At 35.5% G+C, this 13,650-nt stretch overlaps 1 protein-coding gene across 1 annotated transcript; it reads right to left on the bottom strand.

Annotated features, from left to right (window-relative positions):
• Nucleotides 1-1,107: 1,107 nt before the first annotated feature.
• On the bottom strand, nucleotides 1,108-13,030 carry LOC126701758 (protein PSK SIMULATOR 1-like). Its single transcript, XM_050400108.1, has 12 exons — nucleotides 12,427-13,030; nucleotides 11,219-11,544; nucleotides 10,991-11,083; nucleotides 10,799-10,889; nucleotides 9,444-9,537; nucleotides 7,333-7,430; nucleotides 5,634-5,703; nucleotides 5,037-5,140; nucleotides 2,493-2,609; nucleotides 2,124-2,200; nucleotides 1,986-2,030; nucleotides 1,108-1,857 (listed from the first exon to the last, which is right to left on the bottom strand). Exons 1-12 carry the CDS (start codon nucleotides 12,727-12,729, stop codon nucleotides 1,320-1,322), a joined length of 1,956 nt encoding a protein of 651 aa, XP_050256065.1. The 5' UTR covers nucleotides 12,730-13,030; the 3' UTR covers nucleotides 1,108-1,319.
• Nucleotides 13,031-13,650: the final 620 nt, after the last annotated feature.

Here is a 13,650-nt window from a genome sequence, read left to right as displayed (position 1 = left end):
AGTTACACCGGGTGTAACTTGAACTTAACTCTCTATATATATATATATATATATATATATATTGAGAAACAACTTGTGTCCATATCTGTAGACAAATATACACAATACATTCCAACAGGTGCCACATCAAGATGAGTCGTATTTGCTAGAAAGAGAAGGTAGGCCCTTAGATGCCCTCAGTTATTGACAAAGATAAGCATGCATGAGTTGCACTTTTCCCTTTTCCGAATTCGAGTGATTTAAATCGTCCAGCCAGGTCCATCAATGTAAATTATGTATTACCAAAAAAGAGTAAAGTCCTACTATACAATAACTTCCACTTTTTACCAATTAAAAATAAATAAATTACTACCATATGATAAGAATAAAGAAAGGATGCAGAGCCTTCTTTTTTTTTTTTTTTTTTTTTTTTTTTTTTTTTTTAATTCTATTAAATTACAACAATATAGAGGGAAATTTGAATTTTAATTGTCTCGGTTGAAAATACAAAAAAGAAAAAAAAGAAAAAAAAAGGTGTCCGTTTAAATACAAAGCTCAAAATGAGTATGTAGAGTTTAGAGTTTTATTTTGATTTTTTTTATTATTATTAAATTTAATGGCCAAATCCATGAGTTGAGCATCTATTCTGCAATAAATAAATCAAAGGCTAATCCACGGCTGGGTTAATCCTGCTCTGGAATGGAGGGAAAAGAAAAATGCATCCTAAAATTCTATGAGGCATATATAAAAAGTTCGACCCGTTTATTAAACATGTCAAGTGGGTTGGGTTAGGTCAACCTGTCTTATTAACATGTCAAGTTAGGATTGAAGGATCATGACACGATTATTAAATGGGTCGGGTTCGGGTTGAGCCATTTAGTCGAATACTACTACCTCGACACGACATGAACCTGACATGCTAACCCGAATTGACATCCCTAGTATATATTATCTCTCCCATGTTTTCTTGCTGGATATTATTTCAAGGACCAAGAAAACAATCAGTACTTAATGCCTTTTCTTCAGTGGTTTGCTTTTATCATGATCCATGAGATTTTTTTTTTTGGATATTCATCATGGAAACCCAACGATATTCCAAATAAAATAAAAGAATAACAAACTTACAAATAAAAATTAAAAAATCCCTATAGAAGAAGAGGTCAATTTTACCCAAGACACACTGAGGTTTGAGGACCTAAAATCATGCTAAGAAATTTATACATATACTCAAAAATATCATGTAAACTGCATAATACAATGCATTTACATGAGCAGACTGATTGTTTAATCCATATATGACTCTACTCCATTCAACTTTAAGGTGATTTATTCTTGGTAAATTATCTAAGCACAGCCACTCTGTCGATGACATCCAATGCGTCGATGACATCCAATGCCTGCTCCTTTTCAACACCAAGAACAATGAGAGGAAGCCCAGAAGAAATCCTCTTAAGAGGCAACAATTCCTTGCTTCCCCTTGTTGGGGAGGTGTTACAACTCTTGCTCAAACTGCTTTGCTTTTTTAACTTGGTCTTCCCATGATTGAAGTCCTGACTCTTACTGGTCCCTGGGGTCAGTCTTTTCTTATTAACACACTGCAACATCTCCTGTTCTTCAGTTGTTAGCATAGGTGACTGGCCATTTGTTGGCATTTGCTTGGGCTGCTCGGTTGTCGTTGGTTGGGATTTACTGTTTGGGGACTTGATGGGTGGTCTCATGCCACCACCATTTGTAACAGCCTTACTTCGGCTGATCAAATGGTGAAGCCATAATAATAAGTCAAGTACATAGGCTTCAGTTTTTTCCTTATCTGCATGGTGGAATGTCTCAATTCGAATCAAATCAGTCTGCACCACAGACTTCCGGTTTACCTCAGAACTGTATGAGTGCAAAATCATATCTTATGAAACTAAATTAAAGAAAATTATGAATATTATCCATAATAAAAAGGAAACAGTAACAACTTATTAAGGAAAGGGGAAAAGAAGGTTATGATTGTTACTTACCCAGTGCCTGCCCACTCGCCAACCCAACCAAAACCATGATGGGCTCTGATATCATTAGACAAAAAGAGAAGCTATTAAACTAAGGCTATGAAAATTGTCACTAATGGGAGGCGTTGGCAGAAAAGCTGGCCATCTTACTTGGCTGTGTTTGTGGCAATTGGAACAAGCCACTGCAAAGTCTTCTCCATTTCAGCTTTGATGTCTGTGACAGTGAGCTGCAGGAAAAAATCATAAGAAAGTTTAATAGAGAAATTCAGTTCAAGCTTTAAAGAACTGTTCTATGCAATGTAATGTGAAAGTAAGAGTTTATATATATATATATATATATATATTTCCCCCCCTCCTTGGCATTGAAATGGTCTACAGTTCATTTCTCAGTAGGTGTAGCATGGAGGGGGGGGGGGGGGGGGGGGGGGAACTACATATTCGTGGAGATGAGTTACCTACTCAAAAGAGACTTCAATATCTTGTCAAGGTAAAACAAAATACCACCAAATAAGATTATACCTCTTCTTTAACATGAAAAGATTGTAATTTGGAGCGTAGAGCGGATTTTATACTAGGTGGCAAGCTCTGGTATAATGCATCCTTTGTATTTTGAGCTACAGAACTTGACCGGAGTACCTGAATCCATCAAATCTGACTATATGAAAATCTTTATAACATTAGAAGTTTAGTGGCATAGAGACAGATTAACAAATTACAAGAGAAAACACTAAATAAAATCAGATGCCATTGGACTCAGTTTGGACAAGGCAGTTTGGCTAGAGGTCCAACCCTGCCCTTTATTAGTCAAGTAAATAAACCCATTTGATGCAACAATAATTTGTTGGTTGACAGGCCTAATGATGCAGACAAGGGATAATCGCATATGCAAGATGAGTTTTCTGTAAAAAAGTAATCTGTCCTTTGAAATGATAGAAGGTTTCTTGATTCACCTCGTAGAATTTCGCTACCTATCACACACTTCCATTAACTTAATCTACCTTTGCTTATGCGTGTGTGTGTGTGTGTGTGTGTGTGTGTGTGTGTTTTGGGAGGGGGGGGGGGGTGGATGTGGAATAAGTGATTCAATTTTTTAGATAACCAGAGAGCGTAAGTACACACATAGTCTACTAGAGTCCCATGGAGATTGCTTAGTTCCAAAAACAAAATGTACCCCAAAGATTATAAATTTACAGATGAAGAATCTTGAAATATCAGAAAAGAAGAAGGCACACCACCTTCAGTATACATCCACTGGAATAAAGTTCTCAAAAACAAATGCTTAATCCTATCGAGAGGCAGTTCAATATCTGCAAAAGTCCTCTTATTCCTTTACATCCAAATCGTCCATATTAGACACAAAGGTACTAAATTCAAACTCTTTACCTCCAACATCCCCCAAAACACGGACTCCAACAATGAAAAGGTTCAATCACTGTGCCCAGCATAGCCCATCTAATGACAGACAACAAAAATACCAACAAACATAAGTCCCTTGGGATGGAGCACTAGCGAAAGCGATGATCCACCAATTCACCATTTTTCTTAGGAATATAGGACCAATTTTCAATAATCTTCCATCTATTTCTCAAACTATCAACCATAAGAATTTTCCTACAAGCTGCAGCCCAAGAAAAGAAGATAACTTTTGGAGGAGCCTTGCCAGCCAAATAGTTTTCCATGGAAAGACCAACTGTAGAAGCTCTCAATGCCTCATTTGTAGCCATCTCCAATTCTTCCCCAAAGAAAATCCTTCATTATTCAGATTATCCAAAAATACTGGCATAGTGAAAGGAGACATAAAGTTAGTACGCATATTCGAGAGAGAACTTGTAATTAGGGTGATTCTCCCACTTGGAGACATGACTTTTTGTTGATTTTGCTACCCTCCTTAGAGTTTTCTAGTAATGCATCCCACACAGATCTAGCCCTGAAAGAAGACACAAGCCATAAGCCTAAAGGAGACATATGTCAATAAATACCTTACAACCAAACCAGCAGGCCTTTTCCTCTGCCCCTCTTACATCTCCTAGTAGAATCCGTTTACTCTTCCCCAAGTTCATCTTCTAGCCAATGGTTGCTTAAAGCATAGTAGGAGTAGAATACAACAAAGAACTCTTATATGGTTAATCTCAGCTCCAAAAAAGAGATGATGTAGCATCTGCAAAGAAGGTATAAGAGATTCCCCATACTTTGTCACCACGTCTCACCTGAAAACCCATTAGCCGCTCAATGTCTACTGCTCTGTTTATTATGTCATGATTAGCCCCCAATAATTCTTCAATGGTATCCCAAGAGGTAGCACAATTGGTTAGGGACTGTATCTTATGAAGCAGGTCACTAGTTTAAATCACCCCTTCCCCCTCCCATGGGGCTAAGCTTACTTAACAAAAACCCATCGTGGGGTGGGGTGAGGTGGCTACATTGACCAACACGGTCGCATTGTTGCATTTAATTGGGAAATCAAAGGTACAACATCTAATGAATTGTACCTAAGTTTTGTGCAATAAAAAACGATCTGCTGTGAACAGAAGCCACTTAGCTCCATCTTTCCCAGCACAACCAATCACATAAAAACCCTTCCTTTTTCAATTATTCTCAAGATAAACACGAACCACCTTCCTCAAGCATGCACTCAAAATTCTTAGATTCGATTCGGAAGATCTTTTTTTCCACCCATCTCATGATAGATTCATACACCCTAACAGTGCAAATGTACTTATTCTTTTATCACAATTCACATTTTTTCTCCATCTTATGAAATTATTTCTCAATTTCTGGGAAACAGTACCCAGATCTACTTATAAATTTATTAGAAATTTTCATCTATCAAAATTCACAATTTCCCTTCATCCAATCTCTCAATTTCTTGAAAACAGTACCTAAATATTCATTATAAATTACTTAAAACATTTCCTTCATTAGTAAGATATCCCATCAGATATCAGAAATTATCAGTTACTACAGTTAACCTCATCTTTATAAACTCAAAACTAATCATGTTTTCAGGAAATCTCGAAATAGAAAAGGTGGAATAAACTACCAAATGTGAAACAGGCAACTCACAAGAGTATCAATTTGGATCACTATATTTGCATAATGCAATGAAAGGCCAGAAGGTCCCAGTCTTCGATGACTGCTCGGAGATTCATCTGCCGGCTCACAACCTTCTGCAAAATGTGGAACATAGAATCATGATTAATACTTCTATTCTAACTTTTAACTGCTAAATATTAATTGCTTAATTGATTATTAACAATAAGAAATCATATGAGTTCTGTGCTAGAATACTTTGGTGATAACTATGGCACAAAAATTGAGGCGTTTTCATAAAATTTCTGAATTTTGAATCAGCTTTCAGGGAACTTCATAGTAATTGGATCTGTGCAAGATATTTGCAGTTTTTCTTTCTCTTTGCCAATTCAAGCTTGCAGAACTCAACTTTCCAGAAAACGTATCAGAGGTTTGGACAACATATTACCTAAGGGTATGTTTGGACGGAGGGAGAGGGAGGGAGGGAAATTTCAGCCACCTTCCACTCCCCCTACTCTCCTCTACTCTCCCTCCCTCTTCCTCCATCCAAACATAGGGTAAAGGAGATTAAAATGAAACAATAGGTGAGGCAAGCTTAAACATAATTTAAAGATATTAATGCATACATACCAGAACTGCCAAAGGCATTATGTATTTCAAAATGTAAAAATTGGACAATGTCTACAAGCTTCTCCATCACCTGCAATCCAAAGTATTGTACCTTTCAATCAAATTCTTCGGCTTTATCTAATTATTTCTTCTTCTATTTTTTTTTTTTTTTAACAAGAAAAAAAAAAGCCATTGAATCATGAGAGGTAAAAAAATCAAAAGCACTACGGAAAAAAAAAGGGTTACAACCAACCAACAAAACATGCAAAGATACATACATATAATATGTTGTTAAATACTCTCTATTAGGTTTCATTAGGCAAAAGTTACTATCTTGGCTCTAAATCTGTCCTGTCTTTAAATTCATTTCACTTTCCTCACAATCTTCCTTCCCTTCTCCCCTCCCCACCACCCTCCCCCCCCCCAAAAAAAAAAAAAAGTGTGTGTTTATTCTGTCTTCTTTAATGGATCCTTCCCGTATGTAATGCACCAGGCCTGTATGATTGCTGTGGGGTGTGACACCACCCCTGGCATTCCACAACCAGACTCCTCTGCATGTGGACTCTGTCCTTGTAAGAAACTCAGCTCCTTGTTCTCTCCCTCCTACTAGTTTGCCCAAGTATAAATACTCTCTAAGTGCCATCACCCGACATCATTTTCTCTGACACACTCCTCTGTTTAACTGTTTTGTCTACTCATTGCTCTGGCATTTCCTCTCAGTCATAGCAATAGTTGTTACAAGCTATTGTCTCATGCTGCACATCTCTAAAACATTGTGGAATCTTAGGGACATTTCTGCTTTCATAATTAACTCCTCTCTTTCAGTTACCACTGCTCAAACCATACGCATTTAGATCTTTTTATCTTCTATGGATTTTGTGGTCTGAGAAAGGGTATTTTAGAGAGACCTCTGCACAATTTCTTCTTCAATTTTTTTTTTTTTTTTTTTTTTTTTTAATTGGTATGTTACACACACGCCCAATGGGATTTGAACCCATGAACTCACCCTCCAACCATTTTTAAGGAAGGAGGAATGGCCATTTGAGTTAAAATTGATTCAGAAAAATATAGGAAAATTAGAGATAAGCGAGGAACGAAAGAGATAAACAGGACAAACCCTAGACTTCCCCACCTAGAATCTGCCTGGAAACCTTAGGCATCATCACCAAACAAAAGAGGAGCACATATTCTCAAGTCATCAATTTCTTAATCAAATTCTATTGCCTTTAACAATTACAAGAGCACTAGTTTAATAGGGTTCATGGATTACAACAATATGGAAAGTACCTAATTAAATCCCGTAAAACCCTCAACATTAAAAACTAAATTCAAAAAAAAAAAAAAAAAAAATCTTAAATGACTTTGGTGCTCCTTGCATATTACTCATGGCACATTGTCTTCAATTATGAATGGGTTGCTGGAGCTGAGATTTAGAGATACAGAGCAGGTTTGGACAGGGAAGGAGATAATAGTTGTTGAAAATGACAACTGTGACCTCTTTTAAAGTGTGAAAAAAGCAAGTCAAGAATGGGAATTGGTCTAAAATGCAAATAATGCAAACATTCCCTTACAAAGAGTATCTTAGCAACACCAACAGATATATAATGGCGAAATAACCCAATAAAGGAATTGTTCATGACAATAAAAATAGTATTTTGGCATACACATTCAGTTAACATTGTCTCCAGAAAAGCTATTTAAGCTAGTAATACAAAGTTACCTCTTCCATACTTCTGGACCAGAGGGACTTTTTCTTTAAAACTTTTACTTGCTTTTTTTGGCTTTTCATTTCTCCCCTTATGATCGCAACATTGTCACCTACATGATAAAGAAAGATTCTAAAAACTGATTGCTATTTAGTAAATTAATAACTTAACCAACTTACTACATAATGAATTATAACTCATCTACACAGATGCACATGAACCTGCGCACTCAACAGATTGAAATCATACTCCAGACTCTCTAATACAACTTTCCATAAAAAAATACTACTGGCAATGGAAATGTATCTTGTGTTGAAAACGAATGAAACATGAAAAAGATAAAAGAATAAAACAAGCAGTTAACAATGGCTGAAAAAAAGTTAAAATAGTTTTTTATTATGTTTAAAATCCTAGGTAAATTGCTCATAACCTAGAACTAAGAATAAGTTTATTTGACGTTAGCCATATATGAGTTCACGTACAAAACAAATTATTTCCTTTAAATTTAGGTGGTTGATTTTGTCTTCTAAAGAACCCCAGTAGATTAAAAAAAGAATATAGAAAATAAAGTGAAAATTGAAGAAGATAAAGAAGAGGGAGAGGGAAGCTGATCTGGAACTACTAAACGAAATAAGATTAAACTAAAAAAAGACTGACAAAAAAGGGGATGCATTAGAGTGGGAAGGGGGAGTTGGAGTTGGAAATTTTCTTAAACGACATGTCTCAAAAAGATTTTTAATTTTTGATGCTTGGTCCCTTTAAACTTAACTATTAGACTATAAAAGCCTTCAAGCATGCACAGGAGGTCTTAGTACATTTTACCCTTTTAAACCACAAATATTATGAAGTGCAAAACAGTAGTTATCATATAATAACAATCCAAAATAGTTCAGTCCCAACAATAGGTGTTGTCGATAATAATGTTAGAGATATCAGGGTTCAATGTACCTATATAACATGTACCGCTGTATTTGTACTGCACGTTATAACTTGCACCATTTCCTAAGGTTAGTCTCTTTATATAAACCCAATGGGTTCATTGCAACACAATAATTCACAATAGCAAATATGTAGATGTTGAGGGCATTTCGTTGTGGACATAGGCCATCAAACCAAACCACAATAATTTTTATGTGCTTTTGCTTTCTCTTTCTTTCTTCTAGCTCACTATTAACCCCAACAATAATTTTAACAAATAACATGGCAACTCATTATAGAGTATCCACCCAAATTTATGCACAAGTCAACTAAAGAAAAACCAAACTGACCAACAACATGGTAAAGAATCCTCATTTGCAATAAAACATTTTTTTAGTGGAACGAATCTTTTTCAAATAATAAAATCCTACCTTACATCATTCTCCATCTCTTTAGGACACATTGACATTTTCATTGCAAGTTCCATTCACGCTAGGTGCCTAATGGACCCAATCTACTATACACCTTGCTTTTCCAAGTCATTGAAAACTTTTACTAAAAGAAGCAGCGCAAAAGAACAAACTTTTTTTCTTTCTTTTTTCCTACACTTACTATTATTTGATAAAAGCAGAAATCCTTTGTGTACTACATTAGGGCCATACCATGCAAAATACTGTATCATTACCGTTTACAAAAAACTGTCCACAGTACTAGTGGTAATTAGTAAGGGTGATTTTTTCCATTCCAAATTATTGCATTAAGCTTTAATTACCATTTGGCTAAATGTTTGTTTCTGGCTGATTATTATAGCTTTCAAATTTCACTTGCTTGGTGTTTATAATTGTTGCATTTATGTTTTTTTCCCCCTCCCTACAGGCACAGTGCGTCAAAATGACAAAAGGCAATCTTACTGTACATCTTTTCTCGTCTCTTTAAAGCACATTTACAATTCAAATGCAAGTTTCTTTTCCAATTCTTACCACCAAAAAATGAAATTTTAGTTTTTTTCCATAAGGCAGTCAATGTAAAAATACTAATAAACTTTTCTATTTTAGTCTAAAATATTTCAAGAAAATTTTCATTTCCTAGAAACCCAGCATTTACTACTCTTAACAGTAACATTCACAAAAATTATATGTCTCTGCACGAAATAAGATGCTGCATTTTAAGCTTTTTTTATTAAAAAAAATCTTGGAAATTTAATCACCTCTCTGATTGGCAAGTGACTTATCCTCCTCTTGACGCTTACGCTGATAATCTTGCTCAAATCGATCCAAACCATGCATTTCATGGTATAATTCCTGAGACCAAAAGAAACATAAGAGTTTTCTCCTTTAATATTTTAACTAATAATAATTTGGCACTAAGCACACAACATTTCTTATAATCTGGAGACTCAAATAAAATCACAAAGATCCTACATTATGGCCTTCAATTGCAGCTGCGAAAATCAAAGTATATTTAAGTAAAAAAACCCTACTCAAGGCAGGAAGAGAGAATGTAACTCTTCTCACATATGTTTACAGATTTTAACTTCTTTCGTTTTTTTTATATTGGTTAGGAATCCTAATGCTACAACCTGAACCCCTCCACTCCTTGTACCCCAAGCACAGAAGTGCTTGGAAGGTACCAATCGGTCCAATCCACCTAAGAGGCAGTTGGTTTTTTAACTTCCTTTGTTAAATAACATCCACGGACAAAGTTTTTTTTTTTTTTTTTTTTTGGGAGGTTGGGGGGGGGGGGGGGGGGGGGGGTGTTGGTTAAGAATTTTACTACCCAAAAAAAAAAAGGATATACAATGCAGCCCAAAACATGCTTTAGAGGTCCCTAATCCCTACCACACCCTAAAGTGGACAAAGGGATTAAACCCCTGACAAAGGACATATAACCTAATAAATAAAAATACTCTCACAACTTGAGAGGCTAGGCCTAAAGCAAAGGCTTCCATCAACGCAATGCATATGGTCTCCAACAATAGCTTCATTGTCCATTGCCACATGGTTCAAGGAAAAACAGTTGTAAAGGAGCCTTCCCACACCATAAACCATGCCAGAAGCCAATAGAGAAATCTATCTGGACCTTGAATTCTATCCTAAATTCCTTATTCATTTCTGTGTCAAAATTACCTCCTCCTTAACTGGCCTGTCAAACCACCCATCATCCACCAAATCATCAGACTTGAATCTAAGATGCTAGAACTCAAGTGTAGCCAGTTCAATAGCCATTGCTTGTCTTCCTTGAGGATCAAATTATGATCTAGAATTATTGAATCCAATAATGAAAAATATATAATTTATATAAAATAAATAAAAAAGATTGTCAAAAACGTTGTAACTGTTACTGCATTTCACATATACTTGCAAATTAAGAATACCTATTTACAACAGATGAACCAATTTTCTATGCCACTGATTAGCTTTCCAAAATCATTCAAACGATATGTGAAACCAAAATTTATTCATCCAATTTCTTTAATATTTTTTCTAATTCAAAAAAGGCCAATTATCCATTCTGAACAAACAAAAATGCTTTCTCCCTCGTAAAACAAAGGATGATACTCACAGCTGTAGACTGAACCAATGTCATCAGTTGCTGCATCACTGATTCTGCCTCGTCCCTCAGTTGCTTTTGAGGGGTAAGCTTTCTGCTGATTCTGGAAAAAACAGAAAGTCACCAAGTAAGACCAGTGCTTCAATCTGATATATACAGTGAACTTCATAGCCAAACCAAATAAGTGAGTGAAATTTATGATACTTCTCAAAATAACGGTCCAGCTCATGCCACTGAGCATCTTTGCAACGATTTCCAAAGCGAACCACCTCCCCTGAAAATACTTTCAACTCATCCCTGTAAACGTAATATAATTTCTCTAAGATAAAAGTTTAAGAAAACAAAGAAATGGAAAAATGAAACTACTAAAAGCAACATCAACCACAGAATGGAAGGCTATCATAAGCATTAGACACTTCATCCAGTATCCACCTCTTGTCAGCTGCAACAATCTGTAGGAGTTCATCCATATCTTCCGATACTAAATTTTGCACACCATCCGAAGGAAGCACCACTTCTTTCAATTGCCTAATACTTCTTTTTGATAGGGATTTCATAAGATTATGTCCTTTCATAATAGTATTTGCAACCTCAAACGATAAAATTCCAATTTCATTTCCTTTAGTTGCTACTACAGAAACAAAACCACTTCCAGAATTCAAATTTGCCATGCTACTCCCAAGTGTGTCCAAGACCTCTGCTGCCTTCCCAAGGCCAAGAGTTCCAGCCCTGCCTAAACGTGAACTCACCTCCGAGACCTGAAATATTACAGCACTTACTATAGGCTCTTTTACTATGAAAGTTATTAGAAATGGAATCAAAATGTATACATTATTATTATGATTATTATTATTATTATTATTATTTTAAGTTCTGAAGTATGCTCTAATAGCAAAGGAAGTCAAAAGCAGCAGACAGCAACAAGCCAACAACCAGCAGGTTGTATGTTTGCAATGAACAAAGTTTTCCTCTAAACCAAGTTAGAGGAGATTCCTCCAACCTATTATGTGGCGGCTTATAGGATAATTCACGTGTACTAAATCACATAATTATTTAAACAAGTAACATGACTAAAAGTACAGTGGATAGTCTTTCAAGTTGCTACACAATTGGTTTGAGGAACTTTCACTCAAATTGGTTTGGGGAAAAGTACCATCCGCAATGCAATATGCATACCAGATGCATGTAAGCAGCAACAATTTTTCGACAAGCATGATTGAATGATAGACATTGTAAAAAGGACACACTTAAACCCCAAAAACGTAAGACTTTTTTCTTTTTCTTATTTTTTCCTTCCAACTCAATAATTTCTTTTATTATTAATAAGTTACACACGCACCCAATAGGCCTTAAACTTATAGGCGCCAATTGAGCGCTATAGTTCATTGACAAATCTTTTGTTTTTTTGAAAATATGGCATCTAGTTTATGATGATTGCGTTTTTTTGTGCAAGTGAGACTCTACGGCAAATGACTTTACCAGTTAAGCTACTTGGAAGCGACCCTTCTAACACTATAAATTTCTATTGGTGTTTCCCATATTATTTCATAATGGTAATAAAAATCTAACATACAGAAAAACCCAGATGGCATATTGTTGAATTCAACAAATAGCAACAAGAAAGAAAATAGAAGAAGTACCTTAGCAACAGCAGCTTGCTTAGAGCGTATTGATCTTGACTTGAGAGAGGCGGCGTTGTAGCGAGGAATCCCATCATAGAAATCATCTTCTGTTGCTGCAGCACCACCTGTACCTGTACCATCTGTCTCATAATGCGCAACAATCGGCTGTTGTACCTCCTGCTTCGAGTCTTGTACCTGCGGCTTAGTCAAATTATTACTATTGTTCTTCTTCACCGTTGCTGTTGAACCAGTTTTTGTTTTAGCATATTTATTGTTATGATCATGGTCATGTTTTGAACTCCTTGAACAAAAAGCTCCCATTTCTCTCAAAGATCACCAAACAAAAGGAGAGGCGTTGGTGTTGATGGTGGTGGTGGAATTTGATGATGGAGGAAAGTGTGTGTTTGAAAGTCCACACCTCTGTTTGAATATGAACAGGTTAAAAATACGAATATATATATATGATGATTGCGACATGGAAAGAAGGAATGATCATGGGTATTATTGGTTGGTGTTTGGTGGGTGGTATGTGTAGAAGAAGAAGAAGAAGAAGAAGCGTGGGTTTTCACGGAATACCGGTTTCGGTTTGGCTTCTTGGAGACTCATCAATGAACAACTAAAGTCAATGTTCAAACATGTCTGCTGCAATGCTCTTTTTATTTTTTATTTTTTAATTTTTTGTAATGCTAAGTTATACACTATTTTTAATTACTAATTATAGATTGCTATGTCAACATTTTTATAAACGATTAATATGGTTAATTTTTTATTAATTTAATATTTTTATAAACGGTTGATGTGATTAATTTTTTATTGATTTTCGTCTAAATCTACTATTAAATCACTTTTTCACATTAAAAAAAAAATTATTTTTTCATTTACTAATAATTATTCACCACTTCATATTTGTTTTTTCCTTATTAGTGTCATTTTCTACCTCAGCAATTCTCAATTTGTGAAAATTTTTGTAGAAAATGTAGCAGAGGTATCATTTGGTGATGGATGCGTGGTAATTTGGAAACTATTTCCTATTCAGTTCGGAATGGACCGAATGGTGGTGGCTAAATTATTTTTATTTTTTATTTTTGTCTTTCCTTCTTTTGACTTCTAAGACGGCATGGTGTTGGTAATAGAAACGTTTCCAGAAAAAAGGATCTTCTTTGAACCGGTGAAATTCAACTCGTTTCCAGACAATTCATTAGTGTAAAACTCTCCAAAATTTGGTATATTGATCCGATTATA

This window comes from Quercus robur, chromosome 10 (assembly GCF_932294415.1).
Source record: "Quercus robur chromosome 10, dhQueRobu3.1, whole genome shotgun sequence".
In the NCBI taxonomy this organism is placed as follows: domain Eukaryota; kingdom Viridiplantae; phylum Streptophyta; class Magnoliopsida; order Fagales; family Fagaceae; genus Quercus; species Quercus robur.
The sequence above is the reverse complement of the archived record's forward strand: the minus strand, read 5'-3'. Positions and strand labels throughout refer to the sequence as shown.